This window comes from Hylobates moloch, unplaced genomic scaffold, assembly GCF_009828535.3.
Source record: "Hylobates moloch isolate HMO894 unplaced genomic scaffold, HMol_V3 SCAFFOLD_3, whole genome shotgun sequence".
NCBI classification, from domain to species: Eukaryota; Metazoa; Chordata; class Mammalia; order Primates; family Hylobatidae; genus Hylobates; species Hylobates moloch.
In genome coordinates this window covers 80,430,339-80,452,495 of record NW_026652278.1, presented here as the reverse complement: position 1 = coordinate 80,452,495, position 22,157 = coordinate 80,430,339, and the positions used below count along the sequence as shown (strand labels likewise).

The window sequence follows — 22,157 nt, the reverse complement described above, 5'->3', positions numbered from 1 at the left end:
TATAAGGCAGATCTATAAATATTAATAACATAATTATTAAAGTTATAATCTTATTTTCATTATAATCTGATATGATTATTATAGATTTATTTATAGATTTCTATAATGTTATTGACATTTATAGATCTACCTTGGTTTTTTTTTAAAGCAGTTTCATAGTTTTCCATTGTATGGATGTACTATAATAACGGTCTCTTATGGATATTTTGGCTGTTTCTAGTCTTTTGCTATTATACATAAATGCTACATTGAATGTCTTTTTATTTATGTCTTTGACCATCATGTCACATGTCTGAATATAAGGGTGGGAGATGTTTCTTAAGTGGCATTGAAAGGGCTTATACATTTATCTATTTATTTTATTTATTTATTTATTTTTTAGATGGAGTCTCACTCTGTTGCCCGGGCTGGAGTGCGCTGGCATGATCTCAGCTCACTGCAACATCTGCCTCCCAGGTTCAAGCAATTCTTATGCCTTAGGGATTACGGGCGTGAGCCACCACGCCCAGCCCCTGCCCTACTTTTATTTTTAAAACCGTTTATGGCTGAGCTCGGTTTCTCATGCCTGTAATCCCAGCACTTCGGGAGGCCGAGGTGGGTGGATTGCCTGAGGTCAGGAGTTCGAGACCAGCCTGGCCCACATGGTGAAACCCCATCTCTACTAAAAATACAAAAATTAGCTGGGCATGGTAGAGGGTGCCTGTAATCCCAGCTACTCAGGAGACTGAGGCAGCTTGAACCTGGGAGGCAGAGGTTGCAGTGAGCAGAGATTGCGCCATTGCCCTCCAGCCTGGGAGACAGAGTGAGACTCCGTTGCAAAAAAAAAAAAAAAAAGAAAACCCAAAAAACACACAAAAATACCTTTTATTTGCACATGGTTCAATATGGTGTTGGTTAAAAGCTTCCCTCCTAGTACGTTTCCTTAGCCACCTCAGTTTTCTCAGGAATGACCATTGATTGTTGTTTGTTTGAACCTTTCTGGTATGTTCTGTGCACATGCAAGCAATACAGGCAGTTCCGCATGTCTGTATGTACATGTGTGCCTGTGTATTTTAATCCACAAAATTAAAATCCACAAAGTGATAATTTGCTGCTGCTTTGTACCTTATTCTTTCTCATGTAATATCTTGGGGATAATTCCATATCAGTTTTCTTTTTGGCCCTCTCCCTACCCTTTGAAAAAATACTGTTGCATGTTGTCAATTTCTGTATGTGCTATAAATTACTTATTAATGTCAGACTTTCAAGTTGCTTCCAATTTTTTTTAATAAGTTGCCTTATTTTTCAGAGAGTAAATACCACTTAATAGTCATATAATCAACAACTAGTAATTTAAGCCCACTGTCCTTTATCTGTGGAATGAGTTAGAGGGTCACATTTCCTTTTCTGAAACCGTTGGGGCCAGATGTGTCTTAGAATTTAGAATTATTTTGGATTTTGGAAAGTTTACATTAATGCCCCTATCAGGATCTGAGGTGGTGTTCTCTAATCAAAGATAGTGTTTCTTCAGAAAAGAAAATACCTTCCCTAAGTAGGGAAATACTATAAATAGCCTCCCTTCAGTTGGGGTTTTACTTCCAAGTGTGTTGTGAGAAAACTTTTAGAGCTTTTTGGATGTTGGAATTGTCGGTAAGGGATTATGAACTTGGCAGTAGTACTTACCCGATGGTTGCTTTTTTTTTTTTTTGAGACGGAGTCTTGCTCTGTTGCCCAGGCGGAGTGCAGTGGTGCGATCTTGGCTCACTGCAAGCTCCGTCTCCCGGGTTCACGCCATTCTCCTGCCTCAGCCTCCCAAGTAGCTGGGACTACAGGCGCCTGCCACCACGTCCGGCTAATTTTTTGTATTTTTAGTAGAGACGGGGTTTCACCGTGTTAGTCAGGATGGTCTCGATCTCCTGACCTCCTGATCTGCCCACCTCGGCCTCCCAAAGTGCTGGGATTACAGGCGTGAGCCACTGTGCCTGGCCTGATGGTTGCTTTGAGATAAAATAAATTAATAGAAAGTATTTAGAATAGTACCAGGCACATACTGAGGGCTTATGTAAATATAGTTCAGCTTTGTTTTACTTTGAGTTTTAATTGTGAATGAAATTGAGTATCCTTCATAAGTTATTTAATTCATTATAGATATATATGTATATAAATGAATTGCTTCTGTGTGTTCCTGGCTTATTATTTATTTATTTATTTTTGAGGCAGAGTCTTGCTGTCTTGCCCAGGCTGGAGTGCAGTGGTGCTATCTCAGCTCCCTACAACCTCTGCCTCCTGGGTTCAAACAATTCTTGTGCCTCAGCCTCCCAAGTAGCGAGGACGACTGGCATGTGCCACCACGCCTCGCCTGGCTGGGTTTTTTTGTCTTTTTAGTGGAGACAGGGTTTCACCATGTTGGCTACACTGGTCTCGAACTTCTGGCCTCAAGTGATCTGCCTGCCTCGGCCTCCCAAAGAGCTGGGATTATAGGCCTGAGCCATTGTGCCTGGCCCCTAGCCCCGTTTTCTGCTGGGACATTGGACTTACTGATGTGTAAGGATTCTTGGTATATTAAGGAATTTACCTTTTGTATTTGCCTAGCAACTAATGATAAGCATCTTTCATGTGTGTATTCTTTTTTTTTTTTTTGAGATGGAGTCTCGCTCTGTCACCCAGGCTGCAGTGCAGTGGTATGATCTTGGCTCACTGTAAGCTCTGCCTCCTGGGTTCACACCATTCTCCTGCCTCAGCCTCCCGGGTAGCTGGGACTACAGATGCCCACCACCACGCCTGGCTAATTTTTTTTGTATTTTTAGTAGAGACGGAGTTTCACTGTGTTAGCCAGGATGGTCTCGATCTCCTGACCTGGTGATCCATCTGCTTTGGCCTCCCAAAGTGTTGGGATTACGGGCATGAGCCACCGTGCCCAGCGAAGTTTGTTTTCTTATCATGACAGCCATTCAGATATTTAACGGCAGCTTTCATGTAATGGCAGTTTCCCCCCATCCCTGCACCAGTTAAACCTGTCTAGTTGACTCAACTGTATTTCATGAGTTATGGTCTTCAAGCCACTTTGTATCATTTGTACAGATTTTTTTTTTTTTTTTTTTGAGACGGAGTCACTCTGTGTTGCCCAGGCTGGAGTGCGTGGCGCGATCTCCGCTCACTGCAAGCTCCGCCTCCCGGGTTCACGCCATTCTCCTGCCTCAGCCTCCCCAGTAGCTGGGACTACAGGTGCCCGCCGCCACGCCCGGCTAATTTTTTGTATTATTAGTAGAGATGGGGTTTCACCGTGTTAGCCAGGATGATCTCGATCTCCTGACCTGGTGATCCTCCCGCCTCGGCCTCCCAAAGTGCTGAGATTACAGGCGTGAGCCACCGCGCCCGGCCTGTAGAGATTTCTTACAAGTTAAAGGCATTGTTTAAGGTTAGTCCTCAGCACATCGTGAGATAAACATTTGCTATTTCCACCTCAGCCTTCCAAAGTGCTGGGATTACAGGTGTGAGCCCCTGCGCCCAGCCAGTGCATTAGTTTTGTTGTTGTTGTTGTTGTTGTTGTTTTAAATGGAGTCTCGTTCTTTTGCCCAGGCTGGAGTACCCTGATGGGATCTTGGCTCACTGCAACCTCTGCTTCCCGGATTCAAGCAGTTCTCCTGCCTCAGCCTCCTGAGTAGCTGGGACTACAGGCGCCCGCCACCACGCCCAGCTAATTTTTGCATTTTTAGTAGAGATACCATGTTGGCCAGGCTGGCCTCAAACTCCTGACCTCATGATCTGCCTGCCTCGGCCTCCCAAACTGCTGGGATTACAGGCATGAGCCACCACGCCTGGCCTAGCATTTTGGTGTTTAGCAGCCACCACTAGTGGTAGTGTAATATAGTTTGGTATGGGTCTTTTTTATGAAGTCTCTTTTGGGTATTGATTTAATTGAGAACCTCTGCGGTCATTAGCCTCTCTGGGCCTCTTTTTCTCATCTGTGTAATGACGGGTTTGGTAAGAAATCAAAGGAAGTATCTTCATTTTCTTATAAGAGGGTAAAGGAAGTCTGTATGTATTTGTGTGTATAGACTAGTATACAGTTATACAGATGTACACATTTGTGTGTTTATGTCTACAAAAATAATTATATGTCTATTTATATCTCCATCTCCATTAAACAGTTCAGCTTTTTAATCTTCAACAATTCATTGCCAGTCTTGTTTCATTTTTATCCTCACCAAAGTAAATTCTAGATGTTGTATTTGATTCATAAATGTATTTTTTTTAACAGATAAGGACTCCAAAAATATACAACTTTGGCATTTTTGTGTTTGGCTTTTGAATAGACAACTTACATGCAGTATAAAATTCAAGAAGTACGAAAGTCTTTTCTTGTTCCTTATCCCTTAGTCATTCCCATCTCTAAGAGCATCCATATCTGTACATAATGTAGAGCTGCCTCATTCTTTTTAACAACTGCATAGTATTCAGGTGTGTTGTTATATGGTAATTTAATTCTTTATTAATTGGTATATTGTTTATGAAAGCAAAAACCAGGAAACAGTGTTGTATTGAGTTTCTTGTTACTTATGTAATTTTGTGTTCATGGAAAGTTATTTCTAAATACTTGTAAGTGAAACTGCTGGCTTCAGGAGTAAGTCCTTTCTTTCACATGTACATTTTTAGTTTTAAAAGATATTACCAAATCTTAACCTGTTAAATTACATTAAAACCCTTTGGAGGCTGGGCGTGGTGGCTCATGCCTGTGATTGTAGCACTTTGGGAGGCAGAGGCAGGATGTTTGCTTGAGCCCAGGAGTTCAAGACCAGCCTGGGCACCATAGTGTGACCCCGTGTGTTAAATAAAAAGGGAAGTTAGGCAGGCGTGGTGGTGCACACCTGTAGTTCCAGCTACTTGGGAGTGCTGCTTGGGAGGCTGAGGTGGGAGGATCACTTGAGGCCTGGAGGTCTCTGAAGCTGCAGTGAGCTGTGATCACACCACTGTATTCCAGTGTGGGTGACAGTGAGATCCTGTCTTGAGGGCAGGAAAACCTATTGGGTAGCATTAAAAATTATACAGTGAATCTATCCATGTAAAGCATCCCTCTCACCTGTATTTGATGATGCTAATTGAGATTTGTAAATAGCTTTTCTTAAATGTAGATGTATTTTGTAGAAGTAATTTTATTGTTTGGCATAGGGTGTACATTTTGTCAGTGTTTTTCTACAAGTAAGTGTTGAGGGAATTAATAATAATACCAGTTGGAATCATATTTGTATCTCATTTGGAAAGGTTATAAAAATGTTCTGATAGTAAAAATTGAAGGCAACAAAAATTCTCCACGTACAAGATGAATAGGCAGGCTAAGGATTTATTACTGGCTGATATGCATAAATAGCCACTATTAGCCATTTAACTAACACACCAGAACTACCGCTAAAAATTCCTTGAGATTATATGGCTTTTAGGATTAGAACAAAGAACAGAAATAGCTAGAGAAACCTGATCCTGTAGACAGGTTTCTGGATAGAGCTAGCATACCTCATGGGCAGCCCTATCCCAGATAAATAAAAACACTGGTAGAAGGTTTTTATTAACTGTTCAGTTGGTTTAGGTTTTACTAAATGATTTTTAATTTAAGCATCTTTATTTGAAAAGCCCATAATACCCCTAAGAAGATTTGGCTGAGTCATTTACATGTCATTCTGAATGGATTCTGAATGGGTTGCTTAACCCTGCTGAAATTTCTTGTGAGTTTACAATTTTAAGGGACTTGGTTGCCTGAGGAAAGGTCCGTAGAAGGCATGAGAGCTATATACTGAAAAGATAGGAGAGGAAATGTCTGATATGTAAATGTTAATTTCTTCACAACTTAAAATTATTTGCAGTTCTTCCAAGATTGATCATATACTATTGATTAACCACATATCTGTTATTTATTAACTTTTATATTGATACCACTCATGTTTTTATCCTTTGACTTATTTTTACAGATAAAGTGGAGAATTTTCATGAAGAACGTGAAAAGAATAGTCACCATATTCACAAAAATACTGACGACAGTACTAAGAAACTCAATGCAGAAGCTACAGTGGCTTCTGAAATCAAGGAAACAAATGATACTTGGAACTCCCAGTTTGGGAAAAGGCCAGAATCACCATCAGAAATGTCTCCAATCAAGGGATCTGTAAGAACTGGTTTGTATGAATGGGATAATGATTTTGAAGACATCAGATCAGAAGACTGTATTTTAAGTTTGGATAGTGATCCCCTTTTGGAGATGAAGGATGATGATTTTAAAAATCGATTGGAAAATCTGAATGAAGCCATTGAGGAAGATATTGTACAAAGTGTTCTTAGGCCAACCAACTGTAGGACGTACTGTAGGGCCAATAAAACTAAATCCTCCCAAGGAGCATCAAATTTTGATAAGCTGATGGATGGCACCAGTCAGGCCTTAGCCAAAGCAAACAGTGAATCGAGTAAAGATGGCCTGAATCAGGCAAAGAAAGGGGGTGTAAGTTGTGGGACCAGTTTTAGAGGGACAGTTGGACGGACTAGAGATTACACTGTTTTACATCCATCTTGCTTGTCAGTTTGTAATGTTACCATACAGGATACTATGGAACGCAGCATGGATGAGTTCACTGCATCCACTCCTGCAGATTTGGGAGAAGCTGGTCGTCTCAGAAAAAAGGCAGATATTGCAACTTCTAAGACCACTACTAGATTTCGACCTAGTAATACTAAATCCAAAAAGGATGTTAAACTTGAATTTTTTGGTTTTGAAGATCATGAGACAGGAGGTGATGAAGGAGGTTCTGGAAGTTCTAATTACAAAATTAAGTATTTTGGCTTTGATGATCTCAGTGAAAGCGAAGATGATGAAGATGATGACTGTCAAGTGGAAAGAAAGACAAGCAAAAAAAGAACTAAAACAGCTCTATCACCCTCCTTGCAACCTCCCCCAGAAAGCAATGATAATTCCCAGGACAGTCAGTCTGGTACTAACAATGCAGGTAAGAATTTTAAAAAAACGTATAATAAGTACAGTAGTCCCCCCTTACCTGCAGTTTCACTTTCTTTGGTTTCAATTACCTAAGGTCAACCATATTCTGAAAAGAGGTGAGTACAGTATATTAAGATAAAGACCCCATTCACGTAACTTTTATTATAGCATATTGTTAAAATCATTCTGTTGTATTCTTATTGCTGATCTCTTACTGTGCTTGATTTGTAAATTAAACTTTATCATAGGTATGTATATGAAGAAACATAGTATATACAGGTTTTAGTGTACTATCCCTGGTTTCAGGCATCCACTAGGAACTGGCATGTATCCCCTGTTGATGGCTGGGGGGGCTACTTTAAATGTGTTTTTCAGGCTTAAATCAACAGCTACATAGTTTCTTCTTAGAAACTCAATTTTAGCTTGTTATATTTATTAAAAGTACCTATTAGAACCATAAATCACCTTATTTAAAGGTACAGCATTTTAAGTGTTAATGATCAGGTCCCAAGTTGTAAGGAACCAATTTGTAGATTGGAGAGTCTTCATATTTGGGTTTTAATTTAACCTTTAGCACTTGAGAATTTTAAAGCATATATGTATATGGCGCAGGGACACCAAACATTGTGATGTTTCCACTTGACAAATCCAAATGCAGTGAAGACATAGATTAGATTTTGGACCTTTGGAACTATACTGATAACAGGTGGTATAATGAGGGAAATACCAGAAGATTAGAATTTAAAAACTCTTTGTGGTTGGCTAAAAACTAATAAACATTCAAAACACTCTCAAACCCTCCTAAGTTGGTTTAATAAAATTGAAAAGTGCCAGGTAAGTATGCATTCCCTCTTAACTGTGGAAATTTAATTTGTGCTGAGATTGTAGACCCGGTAATGACTAAGGGTCCTCAAGGAGTTCAGTCTCCACTGTGAAAGACAAACAAAAGAAATAGGTTAGCTCTGCTATAATTAAGTCATTACTTGACAAGGGCTTTGTGAAGTGGATTGACTATCTAGTGAGGAAGAATTTGTGAAAGCTTCTGGGATACATGGTTTCTTAACCAAATATAGTTTTTCTGGATTGGTTTACGTATTAAATAAAGCTTTTTTCCTGGTAGGGCCACAGAAGTGTCATTATGGTAAATTAGAATTACAGTAGTATTTTAAAATACGGATTCTCTTGTAGAATATAAGTCATTTTTCAGATTACCTACCATTTTGCTTTATTTGGCCTAAAAATAGTTTTGCTTAATTTATTCTTCAAAACTAGACATACACAGGAGTACCCCCAGGGGCTCACCCCTGCTTCCTCCGAAAAAAAAAGAAAAAAGAAATACATCCATTGTTGTCTTTGAATCTTTTCTGGAGAATGGAAGTTTGCAGCAGCCTTACTATAGTCACTTAAGATCTGGCTGGGCAGAACAGCTAGGCATTTGTTTCCTCAGTAGAATGATAAATACTGCTATACAATACCAGCGCCCTTGTCCTTCTGTAGTTTACTTACAAGCTTTTATTCTAACCTGGATAGCAAGTTATCCCTTGCAATTGAGAATCTGTGGCTGAAATTTACATCTTGGGTAATACAACTTTTAAAGATTTAAAATGTGAAATTAGACTCCCTTTGAGAAACTAGAAGTAGATGCTAAATAACATTTGAAAATTAGAGGCCATTTGGTTATCTACCCCAAGTTGAAATTTGAGTCTTCATACCATATGTGAAACAGCAAAAAATTTTAAGCATTGGGATAGAGAAAAGTCTTCCTATTTTTCCTATTTTGTTTCGCTTAGAAAAAGATACATATTTTTAACCAGTTAGGAAATAAACCGACTCTTCGGTTAGTTGTGTTTGAAGACCGACAAGTCATTAAACTTTGTTGTATTAGATCGTTTTAAATCTCTTGCCAAGGATAACTGTCCTCCTTTTCTGGTGTTTCAAATGTGGCTTTTGTAGTTGCCAGCAGGCATTCTTTGAAGGCCAACATGATTTAGTGGATTTAAAGTTCTGAAAAATGTTACAGGTAGATACGCATGATGTTTTGTGTGTGTATAAACCATACCATTCCAGTGTCAGTATCCATAGATATCCAGCAGTTATGTGACCTCTCGGAAGTAAGAAAATTATTTTGGAAAAGATTTTATTTTTCTGTTCGACATAAGACTAGAACACATACACAGCAACCAGGTTTATGATTTCTCTTTCAGGAGGGACAAGCAGGAAGGGAGAATGGCAGAATGAAACTTCTTACTCTAGGGAGTATTTTGTCAGCTCTGTGGTGCTCTGATTTCCTTTATTATTTTCTTCCCATTTTCATTCATTCATGTATATATAATCTTGATAGGTTGTCTGGTAGGTAATTTGCAATATTAGTAAGCTAGATAGTTTTGATTACCATTTCAGAAAACTTGGATTTTACAGAGGACTTGCCTGGTGTGCCTGAAAGTGTGAAGAAGCCCATAAATAAACAAGGAGATAAATCAAAGGAAAATACCAGAAAGATTTTTAGTGGCCCCAAACGGGTAAGTAAAACACTACCAGTGATTTTTATTATTTATTTGTTATTGGAGGGCTCAACTCTTAATTTTTTATTTGAAAGTTACTAATAAACATCATAGCAACTGTCTTTCAAAGGATATATGTAAGTCATTTTTTCAGATGTAACCATTTTTTAAAAATTGTAAAATATACATATTTTTTAAACCATTCTCAAACGTACAAGTCAGTGGCATTACTTTCATGGTGTTATGTAACCATCACAATTATCTATACCCAAAACCTTTTTATCATATCCAACAAAAACTCTGTACCCATTAACCAATAACTTCCTCCCCCACCTCAAGCCTAGTCAATACTATTCCATTCTCTCTCTAGGAATGTGCTTTTTCTAAGTATCTTATATAAATAGAATCATACAATATTTGTCATAAACCAGTTGCAAAAGGACGAACATTGTATGAATCTGGTTTATTTCACTAAGCCTGATTTTTCTAAGGTACATCTGTCTTTTACTGTATGTCAAAATTTCATTCCTTTTTATGGCTGAATAAAATTCCATTGTATGTAAGATATATATGTATATATATATATAAGAATATTCCATTGTGTGTGAGACAAACACACACCTCCATGCCTTCCACATTTTGTTTACCCATTCATCTGTTGATGGACACTTGGATTGTTTTTACCTTTTGGCTACTGTGAATAATGCTGCTGTGAAGGTTGGCATACAGATATATCTGTTTGAGTCTCTGCTTTCAGTTCTTTTGGATATATACCTAGGAGTGGATTTCCTGGGTCAGTATGGTAGGCCTATAACTTTCTGAGGAACTGCCAAACTGTCCTCTGTGGTGTCTGCACCATTTTACGTTGCTACCAGCAGTGTATTCTACCAGCAATGTATGAGGGCCCTAGTTTCTTCGTATCCTTACCAGCACTTCTATTTTCTGTTTTTTGATAATAGCCTAATGGGTGTGAAGTGGTATCTCATTGTGGTTTGATTTGCACTTCACTAATGATTAGTGATGTTGAGCATTTTTTATGTGTTTACTGGCTATTTTTGTATCTTTGAAGAAATGTCTAAGTCCTTTGCCCAGTTTGTTTGTTTGTTTGTTTTAGATGGAGTTTCGCTCTTGTTGCCCAGGCTGGAGTGCAGTAGCACAATCTTGGCTCACTGCAGCCTCCGCCTCCTGGGTTCAAGGGATTCTCCTGCCTCAGCCTCCCAAGTAGCTGGGATTACAGGCATGTGACACCATGCTTGGCTAGTTTTGTATTTTTAGTAGAGATGGGGTTTCATCATGTTTGTCAGGCTGGTCCCTAACTCCTGACCTCAGGTGATCCACTTGCCTTGGTGTCCCAAAGTGCTGGGATTACAGGCGTGAGCCACCGTGCCCAGCCCTTTGCCTATTTTTGAATTGAGTTTTTTTGTTTTTATTGCGTTGTAGTAGTATGTTAATCCTTAGCAGTAATATGGTTTACAAATATTTGGTGCTATTTCACTAGTTGTTTTTCACCATATTGATATTGTCCTTTGATGCGAAAAAGTTTTTAATTTTGATGTTCAATTTGTCATTTTGTTGTCTGTGCTTTTGGTATCATATCCAATAAATTGTTGCCAGATCCAGTTTTATGTACCTTTTTGTCTATGTTTTTTTCCTATAGTTCATAGTTTTAGGTTGTTAACGTTTAGATCTTTGTTCTATTTTAAGTTAATTTTTGTATATGTTGTAAGGTTAGGGCCAACTTTATTCCTCCTCCTCTTTTTTTTTTGAGATGGTCTCACTCTCACCCAGGCTGGAATGCAGTGGTGTGATCCCAGCTCAGTGCAGCCTTGATGTCCTCGGGCTCAGGTGATCTCCCACCTCAGACTCCTAAATAGCTGGGACTACAGTCGTGCGTTATGATACCTGGCTGATTTTTGTATTTTTTGTAGAGATGTGGTTTCACTTTGTTGCCCATGCTGGTCTTGAACTCCTAGGCTCAGGCTATCTGCCTGCCTTGGCCTCCCAAAATGTAATATGGTCCAGCATAGGTATTGAGAATAATTTGACTTCGCCTTTTTTTTGTAAAAAATTCCTTAAATAGCTTGTTACAGTATTTTGTTATTTAAAGTTAAAATTAGAGGTTGCCAGTACCTTTTATTCTTGTAGATTGAATTGCTTTTAAGTAACTAAAGAATGAGTGTGTTCAATTTTGATGGCCTTATTTTTCCTATTTTACCTGAAGAGCCCATTGGGGATCTTTTCAATGTAATTGTGCTATAGTTTTGCACTCTCAGGTGCTTAGGTGAGACTTTGAATTTCTAGAAAACTGTATGACTTCACAGTGATATGTAGTTGTATTTTAATAACCTTTTCAGGTAATTTTGGATATTCTTCTGTAGTACTACCCCAAAACTCAAGAAATGGGAGTCTCTTAATGATTAGTTGCAACTTGGAATGTGAAACCATGCCAGTAACCTTTCATACATTGCATTAAAATCGGCTGCATTATCTTGCATTTTGAATGGGCATTTACCCATACATGCTTTGTAACATCATACACTGGTCACTTGCAAAATACTGGTTACGATGAATTATGCAAATCTTTCGAATGACACATTTCATTATACAGTATCAAAAAACCACATTAATACCACTGCCAAACTCAGAAAAGTTTGTAAGTACTGGGAACCTATCAAGTTCACAGTGGTAGATACAAGTTCTCTAAAATTTGTTTTTGCTTAAAAGTTCAATTTTTTTTTTTTTATTGGAAGCAAATACTTCAAGGAAAACAACTGATGGTAACAGATTTACTCTTTGTTTTCGAGAAAATGCCTGCCACACTCCCACGTTTGAATCAGCATAGTTTGTCAATCTTTCCAGTAAAGAATGATGTTTGAGAAAAAAGTAGCTAGTTTGGCTTGTAACTTAAACAGTGGTGGTTTTTTCTCCATATAACCACTGTACTTTGCATGCAGCAGAAGTGTTTTATGCATACTTGTTTTGTCACAGAGATTATTAATGTATTCAGGGATAGAGATTTAATAAAATTAACTTTTTATTCCTTCATTAAGGGCTTTAAGTGAAACTGGCATGTTACTTTTTGACTGCTACATAGTATGTAGCAGTTCAGAAGTCCTACCTTTATTCGTGCTAAGGCACCAGCAGTTGTACCCACCATTGCTTTTGCACCATCCATACAAATGTCAACGCAGTAAAAAAGCCAGATAACATCTTTATAAAATTTTTTTTGAGGCAGAGTCTTGCTCTGTTGCCCAGGTTGGAGTGCAGTGGCACAATCTCAGCTTACTGCAGCCTCTGCCTCCCAGGTGCAAGCGATTCTCCTGCCTTAGCCTGCTGAGTAGCTGGGACTACAGGTAAGCGCCACCATGCCTGGCTATTTTTTTGTATTTTTAGTAGAGGCGGGGTCTCATCATGTTGGCCATGCTGGTCTCGAACTCCTGGCCTCAGGTGATCCACCTGCTTCCGCCTCCCAAAGTCCTGCGATTACAGGCGTGAGCCAATGCGCCTGGCCTCATCTCTTAAAAAGAAATGTAGTTGGGCATGGTGGCTTGGTTGTAGTCCAAGCTACTTGGGAGGCTGAGACAGGAAGATCACTTGAACCCAGGAGTTCATGGCTGCAGTGAGCTATGATCACATCACTTCACTGGAGCCTGGACAACAGAGTGAGACCCTGTCTCTTAAAAAATAAATAAATTAAGGCCGGGCGCGGTGGCTCACGCTTGTAATCCCAGCACTTTGGGAGGCCGAGGCGGGCGGATCACGAGGTCAGGAGATCGAGACCACGGTGAAACCCCGTCTCTACTAAAAATACAAAAAATTAGCCGGGTGTGATGGCGGGCGCCTATAGTCCCAGCTACTCAGAGAGGCTGAGGCAGGAGAATGGCGTGAACCCGGGAGGCGGAGTTTGCAGTGAGCCGAGATTGTGCCACTGCACTCCAGCCTGGGCGACAGAGCGAGACTCTGTCTCAAAAAAAAAAAAAAAAATTAATTAATTAATTAATTAAATAGACGAAAATTTGAAATATACAGAAAATGTGAAAGAACAGTAAGATGAATACCCATATCCCTCTGCCTAGATTGCTTTCCAGTTAGCATTTAACCATAATTGTACATGGTCCCTTTCCTTTCTCTCTCTCTATAATATGTATTTACTGTATAATACTTATATTAAGTATATGTACAGTCTTATTTGAAAGTTTATTATATTAAATATATATATGATCTTATTTGAAAGTAAGTTGCCTGCATTTCTTAAGAAAAAGGTCTCATACCTGTGGTTATATAACACTTAAGTCAATTCCTAGTAATTCTCTGATATAATCTGATAATCACTGTATTCAGTTTTCCCCATCTTCAAAATGTCTTTTCATATTTTTTTCCCAAACCATAATCGTTTAGTTATGTCTCTTTTAGTTTTGAACAGTACCCCCCTTTGAAAAAAATTCCCCTTGGCCCTGAATTTTTTTTTTTTTTTTTTGAGACGGAATCTCACTGTAGCCCAGGCTCCAGTGTAGTGGCGCCATCTCTGCTCACTGCAAGCTCCGCCTCCTGGATTCACGCCATTGTCCCGCCTCAGCCTCCCGAGTAGGTGGGACTACAGGCGCCCACCACCACACCCGGCTAATTTTGTTTTTGTATTTTTAGTAGAGACGGGGTTTCACTGAGTTAGCCAGGATGGTCTCTGTCTCCTGACATCGTGATCTGCCCGCCTCGGCTTCCCAAAGTGCTGGGATTACAGGCGTGAGCCACTGCGCCCGGCTGGCCCTGATGGTTTTTTAAGAACCCAGGATATTTGTCTTACAGAAACTTCTACATTCAAAATGTATCTGATTGTTTCCTACTGATGTCATTTAACTTGTTGCCTCACTGCATTAAAGTACCAGAATTTAAGTCTGGAAGTTTGATTAAATTCAGGTTAGACTTTTTGGTGGGGGGCGGGGGGGGGGAGACTATTTCACCGGTTGCATTGTGTATGATGCTTTACATCAGAAGTCTCATGATACCTGGTTACTCCACTCTTAGCATTGTTTGACCACCTAGTTAAGGTTGTGATCACCAGCTCTCAACAAAATAAAAGTACATATCTCATTTTATAATTCAGTTAGGAAACTTAAGAGTGCTAGTCTAGTACCACGTGCATGCCGTATTCCCCATTATTGTCTTACCTCATCATTTTCGTGTCCATTGTTGAGCTTTGCCTACATCATTTATTGCTCGAGTTACAGAATGATGAGTTTTCTAATCGTTATTTCTTACACATTTAATAGCTGGAATTTTGTAAAGAGGAACCTTCATCTCTCTTCCTTCTCCTTCCCCTCTCCTTCCAACTGTCTCCATCACTATAGATTCAGTAATTTTTGCTTATTGGATAACATTTTTACTTACTGACATTATGCTAAGTTAAATAACTCAGACACAAAGAATATTAAAAACGGCATGATCTCACTCACGTGTCAAACTAAAAATAGTTGAATATGTAGAAACAGAATTGAATGGTGGATACCAGGGATGAGGAGTGGGAGGAAATAGGGCAGTGTTGGTCAGACAGTACATATTTGCAGTTACATAGGATGAATAAATGTAGCTATCTGATGTACAGTAGGAGACCTGTAGTTAATAATATAGGAAATTTGCTAAGAGAGTAGATTGTAGGTGCTCTTAACACACACACAGGGTAACTGGAAAGTGATGGATGCTTGTAGTAATCACTGTGTATATTAAAACATCTTGCATGTTAAATATATGCAATAAAAATGGGCCGGGCGCGGTGGCTCACGCTTGTAATCCCAGCACTTTGGGAGGCCGAGGCGGGCGGATCACGAGGTCAGGAGATCGAGACCACGGTGAAACCCTGTCTCTACTAAAAATATAAAAAAATCAGCCGGGCGTGGTGGCGGGCGCCTGTAGTCCCAGCTACTCGGAGAGGCTGAGGCAGGAGAATGGCGTGAACCCGGGAGGCGGAGCTTGCAGTGAGCCGAGATCGCGCCACTGCACTCCAGCCTGGGCGGCAGAGCGAGACTCCGCCTCAAAAAAAAAAAAAAATAAATAAATAAATACTATTTACTAAATGTTTTATAGTTGATTTTGCTTTTTTTTGTTTTTTAAAGTTGAAGTTGTTTTAGATTTGGCCAGTGTGAACCATTTCAAGCTGTCTCTTGTATGCTTTTGAAATAACCTGTCATCTTTGAGCACTTCCCTTGCCTTCTGTATAATAAGATGGCTCAGGCTCATCTTGTAGATTTCCTGTTTAAGTCATGGAATCATGTGTTTTTCTAGGAACCTTGGTTCTTTTTGTGGACATTAGTACTTAGAAACCAAGATCTGAGTGCTGAGCGTGTTCATCGCGTCAAGGGCCTTTCTTCAGACAGAGTTAGGAGATAATGTAGAAAAATGAACCATGCTGGGCGCAGTGGCTCATCATGCCTGTAATCCTAGCACTTTGGGAGGCCGAGGCGGGTGGATCACGAGATCAGGAGATTGAGACCATCCTGGCTAACACGGTGAAACCCTGTTTCTACTAAAAACACAAAAAATTAGCCGGGTGTGGTGGCAGGAGCCTGTGGTCCCAGCTACTCAGGAGGCTGAGGCAGAAGAATGGCGCAAACCCGGGAGGCAGAGTTTGCAGTGAGCGGAGATGGCGCCACTGTACTCCAGCCTGGACGACAGAGAAAAACACAAAAAAAAAAAAAAAAAAAAAAAAAAAAAAGAAATGAACCATGAGTTTATGTTATTGATAGTTTCTTTTTCAAATTTATTTATTTATTTATTTATTTATTTATTTATTTGAGACAGAGTCTTGCTCTGTCACCAGGCTGGAGTGCAGTGGTATGATCTCGGCTCACTGCAACCTCTGCCTCCCGGGTTCAAGTGCTTCTGCCTCAGCCTTCCGAGTAGCTGGGATTACAGGCATGCGCCACCATGCCCAGCTAATTTTTGTATTTTTCGTAGAGATGGGGTTTCTCCATGTTGGTCAGGCTGGTCTCGAACTCCTGACCTCAGGTGATCCACCCGCCTCGCCCTCCCAAAGTGCTGGAATTACAGGTGTGAGCCACCGCGCCCAGCCTTCAAATTTAACATCACAGAATTGTATACTTATTTGCTTATCCTACAGCATACATATATATCAAAATTATAATTCCAATAATATGAGCAATAAATACACTGAGTGAATTTTAATCTCTTTGCAATTCGTTTTTTCCTTAGATTATAGTTTAGTTAGGATGAACAGTTACGGTACTGTGTTAAAATTTGTTGAAATGATTTTTATACTGTCTGCTTACGTTAATTCTATATTCAGTTGAGGTCATTTGTACGTTTTTGTGTTCTGTTTTTTTAACTTAGTTTTGAACTTAATGTTGGAGTAATTTATTTGCTACTAACATAGCTTAGAAGGCAGCAGTGTACATGTACTTGACCTGATTACGAAGGAATCTATCTGGCCTAAAGTAAATCAGGTCATGGCAACTTGAGTCAGCAGCAGACCTATTTACTGTTTATGGATGCAACGTGATAGTGTCAGAAAATTAAGAAAATAATTGCTAATTTATAAAACAAAAAGAGCTATGGGACTGAGCTTATTTGAAAAATATAATATGAGTAAAACTGTGTGTGTGTGTGTGTGTGTGTGTGTGTATGTGTTTTTTTTTTTTTTGAGATGGAGTCTCACTCTGTCCCCCAGGCTGGAGTGTGGTGGCGCGATCTCGGCTCACTGCAACCTCTGCCTCCTAGGTACAAGCAATTCTCCTGCCTCGGCCTCCCAGGTAGCTGGGATTACAGACGTGCACCACCATGCCCGGCTAATTTTTGTATTTCTAGTAAATATGGGGTTTCACCTGTTCACCAGCAGATCTTGAACTGCTGACCTCAAGCGATCCGCCCACTTTGGCCTCCCAGAGTACCTTCATCTGCCCACCTTGGCCTCCCAAAGTACCAAAGTGGGCCTTCCACCGCACCAAGCCAAAACTGTGTCTTAAGCTGTGTCTTAACATAGTAGCCCCCCCCTTTTTTTTTTTTTTTTTTGGCAAGGCAAAACCTTTATTCATTTTAATGTTACACAAGTGTAAGGAACATCTAATCTGGATTTATTAACTTTAGGTAACAGTAATTTAAAAGAGAAAGTTCTCATTATGGAAATTTAAAAATCGACTACAATAAATGGTGAAGAAAACTAGCAATAGAACAGGACAATGTTCAAATAGCTCATACAATTAACAAATGAGGCCAAAAGATCAACGTATATCCCACCATATCTTTCATGCAATGTCTCAGCTTTTTTTCCCCCAAACATAAAGGCCAATTAATTCAAATTAGCCCTATTAAGAATGTTAGTTTGTTTCCTTCTGAAATTAATATTTGAATGGAAAATGTATTAACTCATGGTTTCTTACTGAAGTTTAAGATTCCACCAGATGATGCTCAGATTTAGACAGTGCTAGAATAAGATGCTACTGGGTGATTATTTCGAAGTATGAACTACAGGTAAAATCTAAAAGGACGTACATACTAAACAATATTTTCTAATTTAAAAGACATAAATATAAATGAATTAACTCACATAACCTACTTACAAACAAAACTAGAATAAACACAACTTTTAGGAGCCAACTCCAGTTGATTTCATGACTTAATAGGAGCAAGATCTTAGGTGTAGCCCTAACATTTTATTCCCAGAAGAGCCTTACTTAAGTAAATGCCATAGATTTATGTATGAGAAATTAGGATTTATGGAAAGCTCAGTTCTCCAAGGAAGTTTTACATAAGTTACCTCACATGTACCAGGAGAAAAAAAAGAGGGCGAGATAGGTGGGTATAGGAAATGTTCTCAGCAGTCATTCCAGTCTCTGTTTTGTTGTTGTTGTTGTTGTTGTTATCTGAGACATGGTCTCGCTTCGTTGCCTAGGCTGGAATTGCAGTGGCATGATCATGGCTCATTGCAGCCTCAGCCTTTGGAGGGTAGCTAGTGCCTGTAGCTGTGACTACAGGCACGCGACACCACACTTGCTAATTTCTGTATTTTTTGTACAGATGGGGTCTCATTATGTTGCCCAGGCTGGTCTTGAACTCCTGGGCTCAAGTGATCCACTCTCTTTGGCCTCCTGAAGTGCTGGAATCACAGGCATGAGCCGCTGATCCTGGCCCATTCTCTATTATAATGGAAACACCCTTGTGTAGTTGGTAGGCCAGTGAGAGTATCTGGATTTTCTGGCTCTCTAATCTGATTAGATTTAAGAATTCCAGTGGCCCCATTTCCAGATGGGAAAGAGGTAGTCTATGACTTGTAGTGGCAGGAGTTTTCCTCCTGCTCTATCACAGTTTTTCAGCCTGAGCACTAGTGGTATTTTGGACTGAATAATTCTTGGTTTGGAGGCTGGCCCTGTACACTGGAGGATATTCAGCAACATCCCTGGCCTCTATCCACTAGTTGTCAGTAGCATGCCCCTCTTGCCTTGTTGTTACAACCCAAAATGTCTTTGGACGTTGCCAAATGTTTCCTGGGAGTGAAATGCACCCTCCTCCCATTGCTGTATATGTATGTGTGTGTGACTTGATAGTAAATTCAGATATGATGCCCATTACTCCTAAATACCTAGTTTGTACTTTCTAAAAACAAGAGCACTTTACTATACTGCCACAGACCCATCAAAACCAGAGTTAACATTGATGTAATCCATTGTCTAATCCACAGATCTCATTCAAATTTCAGCAATTGTCCCAGTAATGTTCTTTATAGCAAAACAACTAAACTACACCCCCATGTCTCCTAAACAAAGAACCCATGATCTAATCCAGAATCACATGTTAGTTTAGTTGTCACAAGTCTCTACTCTCCTTCAGTTGGCCATGGGATCTGTGTTTCCTGGTCTTTTCATGGTTTTTACATCTCTGGGGGAGTTAAGGCCAGTTATTTTGTCTAATGTCCCTCAGTTTGTGTTTGATACTTTCTCATGATTAGACTCAGGTTAGACAGTTTTGATGGGGAAACAGAGGAGATGCCATTTTCTTGCTGCATCACATCAGGTAGTACTTAATGTCAGTCTGTACCATTACTACTGATGTTAACTGATCACTTGGTTAAGATGGTATTTTTCAGGTTCGTCACCTTTCCTCATTAGACTTTCACCCCGTAGTTTATTATTGATTGTTGCCTGAGTCAGTTTTTACAACATTGGTTGCCAAATGTGATTTCCTAATTCAGCATTTGTTCTACAGTTACTAGTATTTGGCCTTGTAGTGTAAGGTAGATATTTTCTTCCCCTCCATGTAGGTTAGAGTGTATGCATGTATTTTTATATGTATTCATTTAGTTATTACAGTATGAAGATGGATTTCTACTTTATTCAGTCATTTGTTACTGTATTTATTTAAATCAGTTCTGTCATTAGGTTGATCTTCTTAGATTTGGTTGGTGGATGTTCCTGCAAGCTGGCTTTGATGTGTCCCACTATTTTGCATTTCCTTACTTAACATTCTATTTTCTTTAATTTTAATGCTCTACGAATTTGTCTGTCATCCTTGTGCAGGGGTCATGCTAATCTTCTTGGTATCGTTGCAGTTTTTGTATATGTGCTGCTGAAGCGAGCACCTTACTGACATTCTAAGATGTTCCAGGCTCATCCTATACTTTCCCAGTCCTGGAGTCAGCCATTTCTTCAAGGATTCCTGTTTGCAGTTCATGGAGAATGGTATTTAGAAATAAATATTTGTTCACCAGGTATGGTTATTTCTTCTGAAGTGTCATTGCTTCTAGGCCCTCTCTGAGTAGACAGCTAGGAAACATGTAAAAATATGCATATACTCTTTCATATACAGACACATGCCTATTTCATGGTCATTCTATGTATGTTTAGAACCATGAGTTCACACTAATATTTCCGATACCACGTTTTATTCTAGACTTCTCATTTTCCATATTTTAATTCCCTTCACCGAGAGAAATCTGGTTTCCATTATCCTTCACGTGTGTTCTTATTTTCACAGTCATCATGTATGTAACTAGTTTCTTGACTATGCTGACCATCTTCCTCACCTCAGTTCTGCTGACATAGTCTGGCCAAGAGGTCCCCCTTCCCTCTACCCTGTGTTAGAAAGCATTAACTCTTTTGTTTGTTTGTTTATTTGTTTTGAGACAGAGTCTCGCTCTGCTGCCCAGGCTGGAGTGCAGTGGTGCGAGCTCATCTCACTGTAAGCTCCACCTCCCGGGTTTACTCCATTGTCCTGCCTCAGCCTCCCAAGTAGCTGGGACCACAGGTGCCTGCCACCACGCCCGGCTAATTTTTTTTGGTATTTTTTAGTAGATGTGGTGTTTCACCATGCTAGCCAGGATGGTCTCGATCTCCTGACCTCGTGATCCACGAGTCGGCCTTCTAAAGTGCTGGGATTACAGGCGTGAGCCACCACGCCTGGCCCAGAAAGCATTAACTCTTAAGCATACGTGTCTGTGAGAATTTCCTTTAATGTCTCCCAGGAATATAGAGGAGTTGTTAATATCAGGATTGAGGGCTGACTCAGAAGATGAGGAGGGTGAAGAAAACTTGTAGTAAGAACATGGTTGAAATGATGATTCAGAAAAGTTGTCACTTGCTGGTGAGAAAAGGAAAGATAGGATTTGATAGATAGGGTTGAAACATACCTGGATTTAACCACCTATTGTTTCTAGGTAAGGTTTTGATCATTGAGCAGTTCTTGGTACTTTCGTTCATGAAATGTCATCCAGTTTCTGATTTCTGGCTACAGCTTCCCTACGTGCCATTATTTGTAGCTGTCATATGTGTGCTGATATACTTAGATTATTTCTTCTGCTTGCCCTGCTTGTGGTTTGACTTCTACCTTTTCATTCAGCTGCTGCCTGTCATCCCTGCTTATAAGTATTCATTGTCTGTATAGTCAGCCTGACTGTACAGGTTTTCAGTGCTTGCGGGGTTGGTTGTGTTTTACCTGGGAAGTTGGCCATCTTGTTTTGCAGTTAAGACTGCTGCTGGGTCATTGATGAAACTAACCATAATGTCAATCTCAGTTTCAGTTCTCCAATATTTATACCTTTACGTTCTTTTTTGTTGTTGAGACAGGGTTTCACTCCAGTTGCTCAGGCTAGAGTGCAGTGGTGTGATCATGTCTCACTGCAGCCTCGACTTCCTGGGCTCAAGTGATTCCTCTGCTTCAGCCTCTAGGGTAGCTGGGACTGTAGGCACACGCCACTGCGTCCAGCTGATTGTTTGTATTTTTTGTAGAGGTGGGGTTTCACCATTTTTCCCAGGCTAGTCTCGGGCTCCTGAGTCTAGCCGTCTGCCGGTCTTGGCCTCCCAAAGTGGTGGGATTACAGGCATAAGCCATCATGCCCAGCCTATACCTTTACTTTCATCATTCCCCTGTGGTTTAAAGCTAGGCCCTTCTGGCACTATCTTTTGTCTAACTCTTTAAGGAACATTCTGGACTTAATTTTTTCTTCCCATCTGTCCTTCAATATGACACTGGATAGTGGGCTTCTGGGCAATTAAAATTTATCAGTATAAATCATGGTTACATATTTAGTTGTTTTAGAATGTTGTAATTGCATAAACCTGGAGTTTTAAAGTTGAATATAGCTTTATACTTTGATAAACTTCATTTTTTGTTTTATAAAATGAGTTTATACAGGTTGTCAACTTACTAGCAAAATCTTACAATTGAAGAGACTTTAAAGGACAAGTACTCCCACATCT

General features: G+C 39.8%; 1 protein-coding gene and 1 non-coding gene across 5 annotated transcripts in view; one reads left to right on the top strand and one right to left on the bottom strand.

The window, feature by feature from the left end:
• The window catches only part of WAPL (WAPL cohesin release factor), a 90,488-nt gene that overhangs the window by 19,089 nt on the left and 49,242 nt on the right, over positions 1-22,157 (top strand). For 2 of the 4 annotated variants that reach the window (XM_032141693.2, XM_058436449.1), the window contains exons 3-4: positions 5,943-6,968; positions 9,341-9,477. In XM_032141693.2, the coding sequence (XP_031997584.1) occupies positions 5,943-6,968; positions 9,341-9,477 (1,163 nt within the window). The remainder of the gene's footprint in view (positions 1-5,942; positions 6,969-9,340; positions 9,478-22,157) is intronic. The other 2 variants (XM_032141711.2, XM_032141702.2) reach the window with 2 other exon arrangements.
• On the bottom strand, positions 19,937-20,041 carry LOC116466139 (U6 spliceosomal RNA). The gene has a single exon (XR_004247392.1). It is a non-coding gene; the product is annotated as a U6 spliceosomal RNA (small nuclear RNA).